The sequence below is a fragment of the Typopeltis vanoorti genome, chromosome 9 (genome assembly GCF_054136105.1).
Source record: "Typopeltis vanoorti isolate ZY-2024b chromosome 9, IOZ_Tvanoo_1.0, whole genome shotgun sequence".
NCBI classification, from domain to species: domain Eukaryota; kingdom Metazoa; phylum Arthropoda; class Arachnida; order Uropygi; family Thelyphonidae; genus Typopeltis; species Typopeltis vanoorti.
In genome coordinates, this window is record NC_143557.1 from 21,794,915 (window position 1) to 21,816,432 (window position 21,518).

Genomic DNA, 21,518 nt, shown 5'->3' on the forward strand with positions numbered 1-21,518 from the left:
AGAGAATCAGAGGTGTATCAGTTGTGGGTGGGGTTAGATGTTAATAAGGGCTATGGGAATAGATGACATATTATCACATATACTTAAAGAATGTGCACCACAGTTGGCTTGTGCCCTTGACCTAGTTATTTAATTATTATTAGCTTATGATGTACAGGTCTCAGGATATTACATACATATTACATAATACAACATAAAAACCGATTTATTGTTTCTGTTACCTCGATGCTGAACTCTCTCTCTGTCAGCTGTCAATCACCATCAGACTCCTCGGCAAGCATGTGCACTCCATGAAAGTGGCAAGCAAGAAGTTATGTATAATGGCTGAAGTGTTGTCTCCATTAGCGTTATGAGAATGTCTTTACAGCACTTAATGATTTTAAACCACAATAAAATCTTTGAAAGTAACACAACTATCCAAATCCAGTAAGTACATAAATTTTTTTTAAATGCTTCACATTTCATTTTAACAAAATAACATCAATAACATGCACATCGCAAGTGCCGACAATACGCGTATCATGAAACCAAAACTAATACTGTACTAACATAAACAATTCGTAAAAATATTCATAACTTTAAATTATCTGTTTTTACATCTAATCAAGCGGGAAAAAACTTCCAACATCTTTCTCTAATTCAGAGTAATTTAATAATAAGGTGTGACAGCTTTTGGCAACTCGTATAGGTAGATATGACTTCTGCATTGCAACCTTGGTATCCTCTGGGTCTGGGTATCCTCCCACTGAAGAGACCTCAGTAAAGGTCGTAATCGATCTGGGTAGTGACCCTTCCCATAATGCATAGAATTATGAGAAGACTAAAGATATAATTTATAGTCTAACCAAGTGTGGGAAAAACTTCAAAGATCACTAACTATATTACTTTCATTGTATAAATAAAAATTCTTATACAATGAAATACACAAATAATACATAACATAAGCTATATTTTTTGAAATTTATCTTACATTGCAATTCTTTTTCATATATTGGTATCAATGCAATATCATTTCAGTTTTCTAGCGAATGATGTTTTCAGCAATTTTTTTCCATGATGAATAGTTCCTGCGATAATTTTTCTCCGCAATGAATTGTCCATGAACTGTGTTGTTTAAATGCCCCCCCCCCCCCCAAGCCTTCGTGAAATCTCATCATGTGGTATCATTGTGTGTATTTAATTTAAGCCAATAGAGAGAACAAATTAGTCTGCTAAGTCCCAGATGCCGGTTCATCCTCATTTGTGTTCGGCACGTGAAGGTGAGGATTTGACATTAGCTCAGAAGGCTCAGTCGGTTCTCTGCATTCCTTGAAGGCAATATGGAGTCCTTCTCCCAGTTATTTGGCTTAGACCCTTGAGTGATCCCATATTTCAAATAATATTGGAGAAAGGAGCATCCTTGTCTAAGATCTCTTATGACTTCAAATGTTTTGGTTCTGTTCTTGCCTTTTTTTTATGCTTATTGTTTTTTTTCATATAGCTGTAGAGTGAATTTAATAAATTTACAGGCTTTATACACTTTAAATTTTCAGAGATATGGAAATGATATGGTATACAGCCTTGCTCAAGTCAAAGTAGTGGTCAGGAATCCTGAGCTAGACAGTCTAATGTCATATTAAATATCAAAATGTAATTTTATTTTTGCGCATGCATGCACGCGCACGTGCACACACACACACACACACACACACACACACACACACACACACACACACACACACACACACACACACACACACACACACACAGAGTTGCTCTGTTATGGTACTGGTTCCTATTTACTAGGTGCAAATAAACTGATTGGTAAAATATTCTATTATAAACTTTATTTGATATATATAATCATACTAAACCAAGTGAAATGACTCTGCTGAACATAATAGAAATGAGACTGTAATTTTGTATTGCGTTATTATTGTACATTTATTTCCATGGAGTTAGAAGACTCATCACAGGAGATCCATCATTCACAACCACCACCTCTGGCAACCCATTCCACCTATCCACCACCTTTCCATGGGTGACCCCTTGTTCTCTCCCTTCCTGCCATGTACTGAAAAAAGGATTCAGTGTCAATTCTATAAAACCCTTTTAATAACTTATTTGTTTCTATCATGCCTTCTCTTTTTCACCTGTCTGCTAGTTTTTGAAGTCCACAGACTGTCACTTTTTTCTCATAGGGAGCATTTCACAGACCTGCCACAGAATCTTTGTCACTCACCTCTGGATCCTCTCCACTACTTCCTTCCCATGGAATCCGGGTGACCAGATCCACACACAGAAGTTCAGGTGTGGTCTTATTAAAGCCATATATAGGGGAACAATAACCTGTCTATCCCTGCTTGTTAATGTGTTCTTCAACAGCCACATAATCTGATGTGCTGTTTTTGCTACCTTTGCAATATGCCCTCGAAACTTCAACTCCCTGTTCACAATAATCCCTAAGCTCCTGACCTCATCAATTTCCTGCAGTTCATTTCCATCAATATAGTACACAGCTTGCAATTTCTTCTCAAAGCACAGCCACATTAAACTGGCAGTCTGTTTAAGTCATCCTGCAGGATCTCTACATCACCTCATTTACTATTGCCTTTCCACTTTTGCATCATCAATCAATAACTGAATATTTCCCATCATGTATAAATTAAACAATGAAACAACAGAAGACAAAATGCTGAGCCCTGTGGTACACCACTATTCTACCTTCTTCTGGATGTAACTTCTTTGTAAACCCTTATTTGATATCTCTCCATCAACCATCCTGTAATCCATATCACTAGATTCATATCCATCCCCATTTTCTCCAATTTATGCAACAGCATTCTTTCTATGTCTAATCCTGTACAGCAGCACTAAGTAGCCATTTTCCCTTATCAGCTCTATTGTCACTTTTGTGATGACTAGATATTTGTTTCAATGGAGTGAATGCCAAAGTAATGCTAGTCTGTTTAAATCATCCTGCAGGATCTTCTCATCACCTTCATTTACTATCATTCTTCCAGTTTTGCATCATCAGTAAATAAGAGAGTTGATAAGTAAACTCAATATTTATAAAGTGTGCATTTTTTAAGAAATGTTAATTGGAGCTAACAGGTATCCTTGACTTCCTTGTTTAATGAGAACCTTGAAACAGGAAAGGTCCCAAGCTGAAGAAAGATCAAATAGTACCATAGTACAAAAGTGATGCCAAAACTTAAGTTCCATTTTTAGGCCAGATTTTGTATTTGGAGTGGCAGATAAACTGCTGAGAGGTTAGGTTAGCGAGATAAGGATCTAGGATTGAATTGTTAGGCATATGATTCTTTATAAGGCACTAGTTTGTTAGGAGAAAGTTGTGTATAAGCAATTGACTTATATATTATAACATGGTGAGAAATGCATTGAACAAAGTATATGGTGATATATCTAAGTTTTGTAAGGACTCTTGTAGATTATTGAATTACAAGTTTATATTTAAATTGAGGAAGATTGGGCTAGATATAGATTAGTTGGTTGGAAAGATGATTGGCTGTCTGATAGAGATAAGCAAGTATTATTCATATTTAAGATTACTGGAAGTAAAACTACATGAAACATGGAAAGAAATAATTTAATAACTAAACTAAATATTTACATGGTAGTGTTTAGTTCAAACTAGTATTATCTAGGCATCTGACACTCCTAAACTAAGAGAGAAATTTAAATTATCTAGAAAACGAAGAAACTCACATTGCTGGATGCAAGAGTCATTGCACTCCTTGTATAGTTAATGGTTCTGGGAATATTTATTTCGAGCAAAAGAGGTCACAAGATTGTCAACACAGCATTGCCATGTGTGAGCGAGTAGTTAAAGAGAGAGAGAAGGCATCTCTGTTTTAGTTTTCAAGTTTTTTTAAAAATCTGAGGATTGCATTCATTGAGAAAAAAATTTATTGAAAAGACTGTCTTGATGTCTTGAAGCAGAGAGATAGATTGAATGAAGGAAGAAGAGAGAAGTCAGTTTGATATGTTTGAACTATATTTTCTTCTTTTTTCTTATTAAATTAATAATTTAATTTAATAAGAAAAAATTAATTAAATAATTTAATTAATAATTAAATTAATTAAAATAAAGTGTCCAAGGTATTCTTGTATTTCATAACCGTGATTCCAGAATAAGGTGGTAAGGCAAAATTCCTATAAATATATTTTGTATGTAAATTGCATGTTCTCCTCGACAGTTTGCATCTATGCAGGATGAAAACCTGAGTTTCTGTGGGAGTAATTCATGTTCACTTGAAAATACCTGATAAGGTTTTTCATGTTCCTAGACAGGATTAAAATGTAGGTTTTTCCAACCAAAGAGCATCATCATTGAAACAACTGAGCTATGGAGGCTCTATGCTTGGACTGCATACAAATTTTAACCAGTAATTGCTTGCATTCTTACGGGATTAAATGAAACTATCCCCAAATGTGAGAACAGTATTCTGAGGATGGTCATATTTGGTATTTACAAATTGTTACCAGGTTGATCAGGAGAGAATACTAAGTTCTTTGGAGGCTGAGTGGATTATAATCCACTCGGCTCCATAATTATGGATGCATTATGTTTTATGTTAGGATTAGCTAGATGTGTAAGTTAGCCCAAGAAGAGAAAATTTATTTTTCCTGGAGACCAAAACATTACCAGCAAAGTGAGAAGCCTCCATAGCTCAGATGGTTTTAATGATGCCCTTCAGTTGGAAAGACCTGAGTTTGAGTCTTGTTTAGGATATGAAGAACTTTTATAAAGGCTTTTCAAATGAAGGTGAGTTATCTGGCGTTATATGGAGGTGTCAGGGTTTTTTCTCCTCAAAACATGGGATTTTCATCCCACATACAGGCAGACTGGCCAGGAGGAAACACAATTTATAACAAAATATGTGCTAAAGGCATGTTCTATCTGGGTATGTAATTTGGAAAATCCATTATGTGTTAGATGGTTATAGATGCTTAAGGACCATGGAAGAAGAAGAAGCAGGAACAAAGTTTTCTTCCGAGATATATGACTAAATTACTTTGATAGCATTGAAATTCATTAGATTATCTTCACTTACTTAAGAATAGTGAGGCAGTCAATGTTTAAACAGTGGTTACAGACTTTGAAACTTGAGTCATTCGAGTGCTACAAGTCCTTGAATGAAGAGCACTGTCATTATCAAAATATGAATAGAATTTGAAGTTAAGAGTAGTGAAGAGGCAATGAGATAATGGTTTAATGACTGACTTATTTCTTTTTCTAAAAACAAGTTGTATAATGGCTTGCCTCCATGTTGTTGAGTAGATACCAGTTGAGTATGACATCTTATATAGGTGATACAGGGAAGTTGTTAATTCAAGACTAATAAGGATTTTTGGTGCCCTTCTGTTGATTGATCAGAGAAGGCATGCTATGAGCAGTTTGTGGCATTGTTGAAGATGATTTTTTTGGTTCTGTATATGAGTTGGAGAACAAGACTGATTTCAAGAGGTCTGCCTTATCTTTGGGTGATATGACTATGGTACTATCAGGATGTGAGAGAGACGAGAGAGAGGCTGAAAGAAGGAAGGGCAGAAGTTATGTCCAACAACATCTGGGTACTAGAAAGCTTGACTGTCAGTGGAGCAGCAGGCAAGCTTGTTGCATTTGGCACTTATGACGTCTGCTTTGGATTTGTTGATAATTTTTTGTGCTTCTTTCAGATTGTTAATATAGGCTGTGTCAGATCTGGAGTTTTTGATTTGAGCCATTGAATATGTACTGAATTTTTATCATGGACAACAAAGGCAAATTTTTTAGAGAACAAGGCTTGAATAGATGATGGGGATCTGTAGTAAAATTCAGAATGAAGCCCCTATTTCATTAAGGATCATTTCATTTATTTGGTGTTTGGATTGGGAGTGTGGAAACAGTAATCTGGCCATTGGAAAGAGGCATAGAAATTCCAGGTGTCATCCCACTTGACACGTTACAGTGCCATAGGATATGAGACTAAGAGGAAATAAATCTGTTGAAAAGGAGACATTGATAAGAATATGGTCAGAGTTGCTAAGAGGAAAACAAATATCTGTGACATATTTAGTAGGAAAGCTGGTAAGAAAAGATCTGGAAGTGATGAGGATTATCTGGTATTGAGGTTGGCAGGTTAACAGTTTGTGTTGGATCATGCTGATAGGCAATGATTCAGCTTCTCTGTCTGTCTATCTGTGAAGTTAGACATGGATTATCTTCCTGGAGACTTCTACAATTAGGAAAGTGGCCCTCTGGCTATGGATAAGGAAATCCTGAGTAAGAGCAGATTGCAAAGTGAAAATTCCAGGTTTTGTTAGCCTTTGCAAAGAATTTCTGACTTGACAAAATCACCTATTCCTCCTATTTTATGGAAGTCATGAAAGACATAGTTGTAATCAGTGACAGACCAAGATAATTTCATGCCCTGGGCAGACTCCATGTGTTAGATTTATATATATATATATATATATATATATATATATATATATATATATATATATATATATATATATATATATACATAAGTACTTTCTAATTATAAGTATTTTTCAAATTATTAATTTCATAACTAACTTCATACTTCATTATTTCTACTTATAATTTTTATTCACTCAGATATATTACATAAAAAAAAACAGAAAAAAATGATTACAAACACAAATTGTTGATTTTACACTGTAATTTTAATTTAATCAATCATAATTTAGATATATATTTTTTCTTGATTTTAAATCTGCAAAAGCTTTAAATTTAAGTTAAGTTTTAATTTGCTAAAATTAAAATTAAATGGCAACTGTTGCTACCATTATAGCAATTGCCAGCAAAATTCTCAATGCAACCCACGTATTTGGAACTATATTCTGCAAATTGCTTGTTTCTAAAAATTGTAAAGTTTCTAACGGCGAATTGATGTTTTCTGTATAAACTGTCATTTTTGAATTTGAAATTTGCAAATCGTTATTTTCATTATTTTTGGAAGGAGTGCAGGCTCTAAGGCCCTAGTGCCAGCCTTACTTTTGATGCTCCAGGCAGGTTCCCGGTTAGCCCACCCCTTAATCCGACACTGGTTGTAATAGTTGAGGTGGGCTGTAAGTGTTGAGGTTGCTGATTAAGGTTCATTTAGAAATGGTTATCCTCCATTTTTGAGACAGTGCTCCACCATATGTTGCCTGTATATACTCTCTCACTCCATTGGAATCTATCCCACAAACTGGAAATTGGCCTATATTCAACCCATTCCCAAGAAGGGTGATAAGTCACTGCCGTCCAACTACCTCCCTATCTTGCTTACCCCAAGTAAGCAAGATAGGGAGGTCGTTGGACTAGTTTGTCTAAAGTAATGGAAAAAAATCATCAGTTCTCAACTCCTACACTACCTTGAAGGCACCTACCTAATAAATGACTGCTAGTATGGATTCCGTTGCTGCTGATCAACAAGAGATCTGCTCACACATGTCACCCATCTCTGGACAAATGACTTGGAGAAGTTTGGCGATTCTTAAGTGGTTGCACTTGATATCTCCAAAGCGTTTGACCGGGTCTCGCACAAAGGCTTACTAAGCAAACTACCATCATTTGGTCTGTCCTAGGACTTCTGTAGTTGGATTGCCAGCTTTCTGTCTGGATGCATCACTGAGTGTGATGGTGGATGGTTCCCTATCCTCTCACCATTCAACTAACTGGAGTTCCACAAAGTTCTATCCTCTTACCAGCCCTCTTCCTGCTATATATATCAATGACATACTTCAGTTGACCTCCAACCCAATACAAAGTTTTGCAGACGACAGCACATTACACTCCTCGCTTTCATTTGATAAACCCTACCCTACACAACTCACCTCAATCTACAGAACATCAACCACCACCACCCTCATTTCCGATCTCCAAGCCATCCTCCAGTGGGGTTTGGATAACCTCATCAATTTCAGTGCTCATAGAAGCCAGTTCTGTCCTATTTCTCATAAAAAAAGAACCATTTCTTCCCAGTATTCTTTTTGATGATACCCAAATTTTCAGACAGTTTGAGATTTCTCTTCCTTGAATTACCCTCACATCAAACCTTTCCTGGCATAAACACATCACAACCATTGCATCCTCAGCTTCAAAAAAACTAGGATTTCTCTTTTGCTCAAGATGTTACTTCACCCCTGAACAGCTGTTAACATTATACAAATCACAAATCTGTCCAGCTATTGAATACTGCTCCCACATATGGGGTGTTCCCTAAAAGCTCCCCCAAAATGCTTGACTCAATACAGAGGAGAGCAATTAGACTTATTAATGACCCATCTCTTACCAACTCGCTCTCCCCACGTTTGCACAGACATTTGGTTTTTGCAGTATGTATATTTTACAAATATTTCCATGGGAAATGCTCATCTGAAATAACATCAGTAATTCCTCCACTCAGTACTAAGCTCGTTGGAGTACATGGGACATTATATTGAGCAATAAATTTATATGGAATAAGAAAGAAATTAGTCAAAACACTATATACAAGACAGTGTTCAAACCAATTTTAACTTCAATTTTAACAAGACACATGAGTGTCTTGATCTTGGGATTTATCGGCAGCATAGATAGAGCTTCAGAAGTGGGTGATTTTCAGTTTGTGGATGCCAGTAATGTGTTGGAAGATGGAGAGAATGTTTAACACCTACATATAGATTTAGCCTTGGGTATTTTAGCAGAAGGTGATGGCTTTTCTGGTGGCCATGATTGTGTGTGTGAATGGCAACTAAAAGAAAAATAGAACTACTAAGAAAGGAGATGGAAGGAATGAAGACTGATTTGAGGAGGATGAATGAAAATCTTGGGAGGATAGAAAGGTTGGCTAGTGTGAAAGGAATAAGAATAGGTGTAAGAGAATAGCATCAGAGAGAGCAAGAGAAAGAGGAAGGGAGAGAATGAAGAGACAGTTGACAAGAGTAAATTTCAGAACAACAAGGGAATGTGGAAACAAGGGATAGAGAGATTGCAAGCCAGGAATCTGTTCAGAGCATCATGTATGGAGATTTGATGATTTGGAGTATGCAGAGTACAGAGCCAGAGGAGTACTTCAGGAGCCACTTCAGGCCTCCAATAAGTGGTGAGGTGGTCCCATACTGGGCAGTGAGATTCATCTGCCACCTGAAGACAATCCTGCCCATTGCAGGATTTGAACCCACCTCTAGTTGGCTGGATAGCAGGTCCCCTAACCACTTGACCAACCAGGCCAGTAAACTCTGCTCAACTCCTAACACTTTATAAGTCTCAGATCTGACCAACCTTGGAATATTGTTCCCATATTTGGAGTGGTGTGTACCCAGGACTTTCCTAAGAATTCTTGATGATATACAGAAGTTGACCTACTTAATAGGTGACTCTTATTCTGAATGGAGTCTGTGAGACCTTCAATCACTTTTCCCATGTACGCTCCATTTCTGTACTGTGTCTTTTCTATAGGTACTTTCATCCCATATCAGTCCCATTTTAGCTGTTTGTGTACTTCTCCATTCCTTGAAAAATAACCCAAATAAATGGTGAATTTGAATAATTCTTAAATGTCAGAGGAGAAATGTGGCTTAATAAGGAAAAGGATCTCTGTTAAAGGAACAGACATTACTTCACTGTCATCATGTTGGTCCATTACTTCGCTGTCTGATGACAGCGAAGTAATGTCAAAACGATGTCTGAATCTTTGAGGTTAAGATTTTCTGTTATGGTTTTAAAGTGAATAGAATTTTTAGTAAAGAAAGGCAAGTTGCTCATGAGTGGAGAAAGTGATTTTGCAGATTATTTAGCAAGTTTTTCAGGTGGCCTGTCTATGCTGTCATTTGATGCATGAAAGGGGGGGGGGGGAATTGGATTGGTGAATTTTTGTGATTCCATATATCCCAAGTTTTTTTTTTTTTTTTTTTTTAACATGATAAGGTATTTGATTTTTGGTAATTTCTTTAGGCCAATCTGTAACTTTTTTTTAATAAAAATATACATAATCTTTACTTTTGAGATATGGTAAGATCCTAAACTATAATCTGATATCTGGAGAAGTCTTCAAGAATTGGTTGCTCATTTTTCTGTTATCAGTTTGTCCATGTAATTTTGAAATGACAGTGACATTATCCTTATTGGCTTTTGTTATAATAATTGTTCTCATTTTTGTATAAGTTATTTAAAGGTTATTTCTTTAGGTGGAGTGTTGCTCTTAGGTGGTTTTGATTTTGTCAGAAAAATCATAGGCATAATGTTTTTCACTCTCATGATTTCCAAAATAGGTACTTTCTTGGGAATGATGACAAAATGATCTCCTTTACTAATGGTATTGATTGTGACATTGACTACCAAATGGCCCAATATCCTTCTCTGTTTATGGCTAACCCACATATATGGGTTACTTATATAATTATATAAGCAATCACACCACTACCCATCCCAACAGTATGACATACTTGAAACACTTACTTACAATGACAGTACTACTTATTTGAATGATGCATGACACAGCTCTAGAAACTGAACTTGAGTACCTTCACAGGATTTTTTTAAACAAAGAAAGGGTGGTTGAACCATGGAATGCATTACCTGATGGAGTAGTGAGAGTGAGAACAGTCAATGAGTTTAAGGAGTGGTATGATAGACTGTGTTTCTCAGGGGGGACCTCCCCTCGATGAGTCTTAATAGACTTTGTGTTTCTTAGGAAGGACCTCCCACAATGAGTCTTTTGACTCCATGGAGGCCTGAATAATAATAATAATAAAAATACTACCTACCCCTGCCATTCCTCCTACAAGCAATGCACACAATCACAATAATGCTATTCTCATCTCTTATGTTCAAGGTACAATACATCTGAAAAGAGACCTAACATTCTCCACAAGTGTAATCTTTATACCATCTTCATCTTACATATAACAGTAATATACTGTTTATCTAAGCCTTCAGTTATGAAAATTCATTGTTCTGATAACTGAAAGATCAGATAATTGGAGTACAATTACAGTGTTCTACCAAAAGCCATTTAACATCCAAGGGACAGCTAATTGACAGTTAGACTAACTGTAGATTACTGTATTCTGCTAGCTACCTTCATCTGTTTTCCTAAGGATCATCTTCATTCTCTTGCATGTGCTGGAGCTTGTAAAGTTCTCTGTGCCTGTAACTCAGACAGTCTAGCAGATCTGTTAGCATCCATCTACCTTGAATTAAAGAATGTATGGAATGGAATGCTTTATATTGAACATGTTATGCTGTGATTATAATTATTTAAACTTAAATCATTCAAGTGTAAGATATTTAATAGCATTTAATGAAGATATTCTAATTTCACATTTCATATAAAACGTATAGAGATTTTTTAAATATTAACCTGTTACCCCAAAACGATGTTTTTAATGCCTTGTATCTGTAAAGAGCTAAAATTTTAGCTTTAAGGTACACAATATTTTTAATTTCGTTTTTAATGTTTGATCATTTGTTTTATCTTTTTTTAGAATATTTCAGAAACATGGGAAAACAAAATTAATGAAACAAAAAATATTCAGCAGTCTGAATTTCAAGAGTGGGTGAAAACTGTACATGAAGATTATAAGAGTGGCTCATATGCACCCACTTATTCGTAAGTATTTTATAATACAGTGAGTCATATATTATATAATGTATTTAATGTATTTATGCCAACTTTTATTACTGAATTACAAATTTTCAAAGCTGTTTACTTTGGAGTTTTGTTACCAAAGAAGTGTAATGTTCCCATCTAAGATGTGATTGTCTCTCTCTTTTAATTTGTTTTGTGTACGTAGTTGTTTAAAAACAACTTGATAATTGCAACTCTTCACTATTTTTTTAACACAATTTGTTTGTAATTTCCATCTCTGAAATAAGAGTACTCCAATTAAACTAAATTGGAATAAGGTCAAAGGCATGAAGACTGATGTGAAGCATTTCGTGTAAGCTTTTGATCTTAAATGTAATTTTTTTTTTGTTTTTTTTATGATATTTTCATTTAAAACTAAAAACTGTCATTGTTTCATTTTCAACGATGCCACTTTGTCATGATCTATTTATGATCCATCTGAAAATATTTTATGCCTGTATTTTATATCTATATGAGGAAGACATTGACCACGAGAGAGAAAAGTGTAATGGTCCCATTATAGCTTTGATCAGACCACATCTGACTTGGTGAAGTTATACTGGAAGAAGTGGAGGAAACAAGACATCTTGGGTTGATTATGGATAGAGATTTGAAGTTCCAAAGATATACTGCAAAGGTTGTGAAGACATTTCAGAGAATTGCTGCAGTGCTGAGATGGGACATTGACCACAAGAGATAAAGCCTTGATCAGACCACATCTGGATTTCTGTTCTCAGATGTGGTCACTGGGATTTGAAGGGGGATGAAGTAACTTTGGAGAGGGTTACAAAGGTGGATAACTAAAATGATATGAGGACTGCACAATGTTGATTATGTGGATAGACTGAGGGTAGGCAGATGGCAGTGCTTGGTGTATAGAAGACAAAGGGTCAATATGATTAAGATATTTAAGCTATCGAAGAGTTATTATTGTGTTAACACTGAGGAGATTTTTCATATGGTAGAATGAGGGAAAAGAGTAGGACAAGAGGGCCATCCCTAGAAGTTGCAAAAGGGAGTGGCAAGTAAAAGGGTAAGAAGTAAGTTTTTTGCATGGAGAATGCTGGGAGCATGGAGTGCATTGCCTTATCATCTCATCATTCTCATCATACCATTTCATATCATCATTTCCACCTGTAAATGATGATATGATTATTTAATATTGAAAAATAACAAGTTTCACTCCAGTATTACTTTTTCTGTTAGCTGCTTTTCTCACTTACTTATTTAGTTTTTAAAATACAGGGTGTTTCATAAAGAATGTTCTGGTTTGAACATTATATATCTCTGCAACCACGAACCACAAATGAATGCGACTTGTACCATGTGAACCTACAGTGGCAAAGCATTGTTTCCAGTTTTCTTATCAATATAGACAAAACAGGAATAAATATTTTACTTATTTACTTGAAAGAATTGAAAACATAATTCAGATGTGATGAATATGTTGTTGAATATGCAGGAGGAAAGAAGTAAAACTATTGATTCAAGAACATATTCATTGCATTATGTCACATCTTTATACTTTTTATTTTAAGCAGACAAAACTTCTTTTCATTGCCACTGTTAGCACTTTTGTAGAAAGTGTTTTCCCTTAGTTACAAATAGATTATTCTTGGTAAGTTTTTCTTTTTTAATCCTTTATCCAGGTGCAAGCAAAGTTTACATGTGAAGTATCATCATGACTAAACCACCTTGTATATAAAAACTATTGACTTCACATCTTTTTTTTTTTATCCCCCATATGAGAGATAAAATAACCAGTAGCACATCAGTGTTGTGTGTGAAGTTCAGGCAAGGACTGAGAATGAAGAAAATCTATTGACATTTTTCTTAAAGAGCTGAGTTTGAAGTTGGAAAACACATTTTGAAGAAGGTTGTTCCAGAGGACAAAGGTAGATGCAACAAATGTTAAGAAGAGCAACATGTTCAATGTGCTTGCAGTTGTACTGAAAAAGGATATTGAGAAGCTGCTGCTCTTGTTTTAACCTTCACAACAGAAAGCAGACAAATGAAGTTTGCCCGTTCATGGAAGAAATGACCAGCAGCTTCTCAATATCCTTTTTTAGTACAACTGCAAGCACATTGAACATGTTGCTCTTCTTAACATTTGTTAAGATCTGTGACAACATGTTCACACTTGTTGTCACAGATCACACTGTGGTCACTTCAAACTCTTTCACATCTGTGAAAGAGTTTGAAGTGAGTTTGCAAGTTAAAGGTTGTTTATGAGCTGAATTGGTCTCCTTTGAACAGCATCAAGAATTTTTAGGGATATTTTAGGTGTCCCATCCCAAATGTGTGAACAGCAATTGCCTTAATATTCCAGATTGCAAGCACACTTCCTTTCAAATATATATTGCTACACATTGTTGCCCATGGGGATGTCCATTGACTTCTTTCCAAGCAGTGTGTGTGTGAGTGAGTGAGTGAATATATATATATATATGTTAAAGATACCAAGCAATTTTAAACTTGGTTTTACTCCATTTCCCAAGTAAGCAAACAGACAAAAAGTCAAGTTTGCACCTGCAATTGATGCAAGTCTAACTGATCCTACAGGTAGTGCAAGACCAGGGCAACTCGTGGTAAAGGTGGGGCAAGCTCTGATCACTAATCTTAATATTTACCCTTAATGCCAAAACACATCTCCAAGAAGGGGATGTATGATGTTTTGTATTAAAGGCAAGGGGCCACTATCCAGACCGGTTTCGACCTTTATTGAGGCCTCATCAGTGGGAGCTAGGCTAGAATACCAAGATTTAGTAATACAGAGCTTGTAAGTATTTTACCAAAACAAGTTACCATAGGGTGTTTTAACCTTATTAAACAAAAATCTCTGGAGGAGATATAAATGTAGAAAGTATTTTTACCTTGGGTAAAATTATGTTAAAGATACCAAGCAATTTTAAACTTGGTTTTACTCCATTTCCCAAGTAAGCAAACAGACAAAAAGTCAAGTTTGTGCCTGCAATTAATGCAAGTCTAACTGATCCTACAGGTAGTGCAAGACCAGGGCAACTCGTGGTAAAGGTGGGGCAAGCTCTGATCACTAATCTTAATATTTACCCTTAATGCCAAAACACATCTCCAAGAAGGGGATGTATGATGTTTTGTATTAAAGGCAAGGGGCCACTACCCAGACCGGTTTCGACCTTTATTGAGGCAACATAATTTTACCCAAGGTAAAAATACTTTCTACATTTATATCTCCTCCAGAGATTTTTGTTTAATAAGGTTAAAACACCTTATGGTAACTTGTTTTGGTAAAATACTTACAAGCTCTGTATTACTAAATCTTGGTATTCTAGCCTAGCTCCCACTGATGAGGCCTCAATAAAGGTCGAAACCGGTCTGGGTAGTGGCCCCTTGCCTTTAATACAAAACATCATACATCCCCTTCTTGGAGATGTGTTTTGGCATTAAGGGTAAATATTAAGATTAGTGATCAGAGCTTGCCCCACCTTTACCACGAGTTGCCTTGGTCTTGCACTACCTGTAGGATCAGTTAGACTTGCATCAATTGCAGGCGCAAACTTGACTTTTTGTCTGTTTGCTTACTTGGGAAATGGAGTAAAACCAAGTTTAAAATTGCTTGGTATCTTTAACATAATTTTACCCAAGGTAAAAATACTTTCTACATATATATACGTAGGCTGTTCAATAAGTTATAAGACTATATTTATACAGAAAACAGATTACCTTTAATCGTCATCATTTACATGGTCTTTTTCGAAGTAACTACCGTGAGACACGATGCATTTGTCCCAACATTGCGTCCACTTCTTAAACACATGTGAAAGTCCGTTTTTTGAGAGTTCTTTCAAAACCGCCTCCACAGCTTTTACACATGCTTTGTTGTTTTCGAAATGGCAGCCTCTTAGTGGTTTCTTGAGCTGAGGAAACAGCCAGAAATCGCACGGTGTGAGATCAGGACTGTATGGAGGGTGTGGTAGGATATCTATGTTGTTCTTCTGCAAAACGTCCACTACACCACCAGCAATATGTGGCCTTGCATTATCGTGGTGCAATAAGAAGCCATTCTTCAGCAATGGACGCTTCCTTTTGACGTGCTGTACCATTGTCTGTAAACACATCCGCATAGTATGAGCCATTTACAGTATTCCCGGGTTCTACAGCTTGTTGGTAAACAATGCCTTTGTAGTCAAAAAACATTATGGTCATAACTTTACCAGCCGATTTTACAGTTTTTGCTTTCTTGGGGGTAGGCGAAGATGGATGCTTCCATTCACTGCTTCGTTGTTTCATTGTAGGGTCATAGTGATACAACCAAGCTTCATCTGCTGTAATGATGCATTTTAAGAAGTTGTCGCCTTCTTGTTCCAATCTTTCTTTCCATTCTGTGCACACATCCACTCAATGCTGCATTTGCTCTGGTGTCAAGAGTTTGGGAATCCATAAGGCACAAACACGTTTCAGTCCCAAATGTTCAGCCATGATTGAGTGAACACTTCCCACAGAAATATTCAGGACAACATGCAGCTGGCGTACTGTAATTCTGCGATCCTCCTTGATGATAATCGCTGCTGTGTTGATCATTGTCTCTGTGATGGACGTTGAAGGTCTTCCCTCACGTTCAAGATCTTCCACATTTTGCCTTCCTTCCTTAAAAGGTTTATGCCAGTGAAAAACACTTGCCCTCGACATTGCTTCATTGTGGAAATCTTTGCGTATCATGTTAAAAGTGTCCGATGCCGATTTTTACAAACTCACACAAAATTTATTCGCATAACGCTGTTCCAAGGACGCTTCCATTTTGACAACTGGTCGCGACTCATAGGCGCGCCGAAATAAGCTTGCGTTTAGTCACGTGACACTCTGGCACATCAGCCCATATATACGCCATCTATCAACCTCTTTTGTTAATACAGACAGTAAGATTTCTTTATTCCACAGAAATTAATATTGTGATGAGTGGTTTTGCGACAGTAAAATTAGTCTTATTACTTATTGAACAGCCCTCGTATATTATAGATGAAACCCTCAAGTGCAGCGAACAGAATAGCCTCAGTTTCGACTTTAAAAAGACAAAAATCATGATAATTTCAAGAGAAAAGGAAATACTAAAAATATGCATCAACATAAAAGGAAATAAATTAGAACAGGTGCAAACATACATATACCTCAGACACTTGATCACAGAGAATTGAAAGTGAAATTAGAAAAAGGATTGAAATTGCAAGGTCAGCTTTCAACAGTGTGAAAAATTTACTGACATCTGGAGAATTAAATCTAAAAACAAGACTAAGCATCTCCAAATGTTACATATTGTCCACATTATTATACAGAGTAGAGACATGGACACTCTCCAATCTGAGTGTGAAAAAACTGGAGGCCTTTGAAATATGGATACTGCAAAGAATTATGGGGATACCATGGAAAGACAAAAAGACAAATTAAGAGGTAATAGAGATGGTAGAGTAAACACGAACCTGATGAAAGAAATTAAAAAGAGAAAAGTCAGCTATTTTGAGACATAACTGCCTACAAATGGCACTTATGGAAGGAACTGTTGAGGGAAAGAGAAGGAGAGGAAGACAAAGACTGGAGTGGAGCAGATGAAAAATATAGAAGACTTGAGCTATTTCTCATATGAGGAATGCAGCAGAGAGGTGCAGAATAGGACATAGTGGTGACACATGGTAGTTGATCTCCTGGAGGGAGAAGACACCTGACAGGACATATATATATATATATATATATATATATACACACACACACACACACACACACACTTTTTTTTTTTTTTGTATGTAATGTGCTGTTTATCCATTCAACTCTTTCCTAATTTATCTTCTATATCCTAGATATGAAGTCCAAAACTGCTTTCCTTAATTACTGCTTGACCATTTCCCATGTGTTACTAGCATCTTTCCTTTGCAGTTTCTTACATCATTCCATTGCTCCAAACTTTCTTCAAAGTTTGTCATGATCACCAGTTCCAGATATACATAACCTTCTTAACACATTCACACCAGGCACAACACAAATTATGTCATTTGGCACTTGCTCGTGGGATAAATCATTGTGTACTTCCAGTTTGCTATCTGTCAGGTATTATTGTGTGCTTTCCAGTGATACCAAAGTTATCTTTGAAGGGAAAAGGGTTTTTGCTTATGTAATCCACTGATAATTAAAAAAAATTCTATAATTGTTTGTATTTTAAAATTTCTAAAGGTGTAGGTATGCTGTGAGAATAGTTTACAAGTACAGTCATCCCTCGAGTTACATCTGCTCGAAGGTATGTCCGTGATCCATAAGGGAATAAATGACATTTATGACTGTCCTTTTGAATAAGATGCAAGTGATCATAAAGTAAAAAAGGTTTCTATTTAGCAACAATGCATCATGCGCAGTGGCAAGAGCACATTCAGCTGCAACCTCCCTCAGCAATCGGCACATGTATTCAACAGTTCCTCTGTTGATTTTGTGTTTGAGAAATAGGTTATTTCTCAGAATTTTATCTGTTGTTAAATATTTCATGATATTTTGCAACATGGTTCCTACACGCCCAATCAAAAAACCTAGTGAAGAATCACAGAAAAAGAGGTGAGCAATGGATCTTGAAATGAAGTTGCAAGTTATAAAGCAACATGAAGCTGGTAAGCCTGTCTGTGTGATTGCACATGACTTTGGATGATCTCATTCTACTGTGATGACCATTTTGAAAAATAAGGATAAAATCATAGAGGCTGTGAAAGGATCTGCTTTAATTAAATTGACAGTAGTGAAGAAGCAACGACAAAGTCCTATCGGTAATATGGAAAAGCTACGTGTATCATGGATAGAGGACCTGAACCAAAAGTGCATACCCCTTATCACTGTGACCATAACCACTAAGGCATTAAGTCTCTTCAACATGTTGAAGGAGAAAGCAGGGCCCGATTATGACTATGAATTCAATGCTTCTAATGGTTGGTTCATGAGATTCAACATAAAAAACCTAGCTGCCAAGGTGTTTGTGTGAAGAAATTGGATAAAATTATTATGGAGGAAAATTATTCGCCACAGCAAATATTTAATATGGATGAGACCTCCTTGTTTTGGAAAAAAATCCCTGAGCAGATGTTCATCCACAAAAAAAGCTGAAATCTATGCCTGGTTTCAAAGGCTCTTAAAGACCATATTATGATTCTGTTGGGGGGAGGGGGTAATGTGGCTGGGTATAAACTGAAACCATTTGTGATATGCCACAGCGAGAATCTATGAGACTTCAAAAACATTAAGAAGCATACTCTTCCAGTTCATTATCGGAGCAATAAGACTTTGTGGATGACTCAAAAATTGTTTCAGGATGCCTTTAATCAACTGTTATGCAAGTGACATGGAAAAGCTATATTGTGCAAAAAAAATGTAGAATGTAAAATTTTATTAATTCTAGATAATGCTCCAGGTCATCCCTAGAGTGACCGATGTAAGGTGATCTTGGGATGAAGAGTCATGTGTCTCCCTCCAAACACTACTTCATTGATCCAACTGATGAATCAGGGAGTTCTTGCAGTGTTTAAGGCTTATTATCTATGGAAAACATTTTCACAAGCCATTTCTGCCACTGAAGGAAATAATCAGACTCTGATGCAATTCTAAAAGCATTCAATATTTATCATGCTATTAAAAATATTGCTGTGGCTTGGGACAAAGTGACCTCTCAATGTATGAGTTGCATATGGAAAAAGATATTAAAAAGGTTTGTGCACGATTTTGGAAGTTTTGAAAAAAATGAAGACCTTTTCATCAAAAAAAGCAAAGGTTATACCAGAAGAACCGTAGCCTTGTCCTTCACATAGGGAAGGTAATGAAGATGTGATTGTGGAGGAAGATTTGGGTGATTATTCTCCTGTTTTATAGTGGCAGTAAGTAATGCATAGTAAGGTTTAAAAATTAAAATGGTATACTTATCATGGTTAAGTCCCTAACCCCTATAACTATGTTGATTTAATGTATCAACTTATGTCCGATCGAGTTACATCCTGCTGGATGGAATGGAACCTCGACCTAAGTCAAGGGATGACTGTATTAGATTTATGAAAATTGTACTGAAAAAAAAACTTGAAATTGTTTTGTTTTGCTGACTGTGTAAAAATGTGTCTGCCCACCTGATTCAGAAGAGACACGTTACAAAATCAGATAACCTCCCATTAGATGTGTGACACATGTGAAACATAGCCCAGCATGAATATGTCAATTGAAAATTCCACATGCTTAGCTACCTCCCAGGTCAAGACCTCTTGCTAGTTGGAGATAGTCATTACCTTGGTTATGAACAAATATTCTTTATTATATCCCATAATATCCCAAATATTATGGGATACTAAAACAATTAATGCGAAGTCATTAGTCTCTATATATAAGTAGCCCAGTCCATGAAGTGACTTCACACACAAACTTTGTTTGCTTGCACTCAGATAAAGGATGAAACCAAGAATATAATTTCTTGGCATCTTTAATTTATAGTATAACAAAGAAAAAATTTTCAGAAAGTAAATTAAACTTGCCAACTGACCCTCACACAGATGGATACTTGCTCTCCATACTTAATAAAAACAGTTGATAAATATAAATTGATGATATCAAGATTAGGCTGCTGAAACACAAACATCTATGTTTCTGTCTACAGGAAATATAAAATATACTTAAGACCCACCAGGACCCTACCTTAAGGAATTTCACTGTTGTATGCAAGGACAGAACTAGAGGTTGTCCTGCTCATGGCAGAATGGCTATCCTAATGGACAGTCATGCTCCTTTCCATCATGTCCAGTTTAATACTGCTTTGAAAGCTGTAGTGATTTGACTATCCATGGGATTTCTTATGACAGTACGTTCAATTTATTTACCACCGAGTAACCATTAAAGTCACCCATAAGAAGTATGATACTTCTTATGGGTGACTTTAATGGTTACAATACTCTGTGGGGGGGTAGTGCCAACACAAATAGATGAGGTCATATCATTGAACAAATCCTTGACAATAACGACCTCTCCCTTTTGAATAATAGACTCAGTACTTTTTTCCATTCCGCAATCAATCTTACAATCTGCTACCTTTCCATTCTTCCACTGCTCACATGGGATGTTGAAGAGAACATATGTAGGAGCGATCTGTTTCCTGGTCTTTGCACAATGTCTTCACAGAAACATTGTCCTCCTACAGGGATGCCCATATGGAAAACGGATCAGGCTGACTGGAACACTTTTTCCCATCTCGCAAAATTTAATACTGATACAATTAATCACACACCTATTAATGAAGCGGTACAGTATGTAATAGACTACATTTTCTAGGCAGCTATGGCCTCCATTCCAAGAACATCATCTTGATTTCCACTTTATCCAAAGCTTTGATGGAACCCAGAATGCAAGGCAGCCAAAAAAATCAACACAGAGCATTGGGTATATTTCGCAGGTACCCCACCACATCAAACTTTATACCTTTTAAATGTGCTCAGGCCAAAGCGCATTATGTGAGACATCAGAATCAAAAACAATCCTTGTAAATTAATCAAATGATCACTGTAAAAACTGTGTGGGATAAAATCTGGAAAATGAAAGGTAGATATAGAACACACTATTTGTCTACCTAGACTACAATGGATATGTCGTTGATGATCCCAAAGCTATTGCACTTTGGGAGAAAATTTTGCCAGAATCTCAGCAAGAGCTTCATATCCTCCTGAATTTGTAATATTGAAAGAGCAGCAAGAGAAACAAAGGCTAAATTTTTCTGCCAATAGGCTTGAGCCATACAATCAGCTATTTTTAAGGAGGAACTAAATAGAGATCTAGTGTAGTAGGGCCTGATGACATCCATCATGAAATGATAAAACATCTACCATTATCAATGGATCTCCTCTTAATATACAACAGAATACTTGCAGGGGAAGAGTTTCT

At 36.3% G+C, this 21,518-nt stretch overlaps 1 protein-coding gene across 6 annotated transcripts in view; it reads left to right on the forward strand.

Moving 5' to 3' along the window:
* Positions 1-21,518, forward strand: part of LOC150102918 (FERRY endosomal RAB5 effector complex subunit 3) — a 342,399-nt gene that overhangs the window by 163,064 nt on the left and 157,817 nt on the right. For all 6 annotated transcript variants that reach the window (XM_090398559.1, XM_090398556.1, XM_090398555.1 and 3 more), the window contains exon 6: positions 11,464-11,588. In XM_090398559.1, coding sequence (XP_090254685.1) covers positions 11,464-11,588 — 125 coding nt within the window. The remainder of the gene's footprint in view (positions 1-11,463; positions 11,589-21,518) is intronic.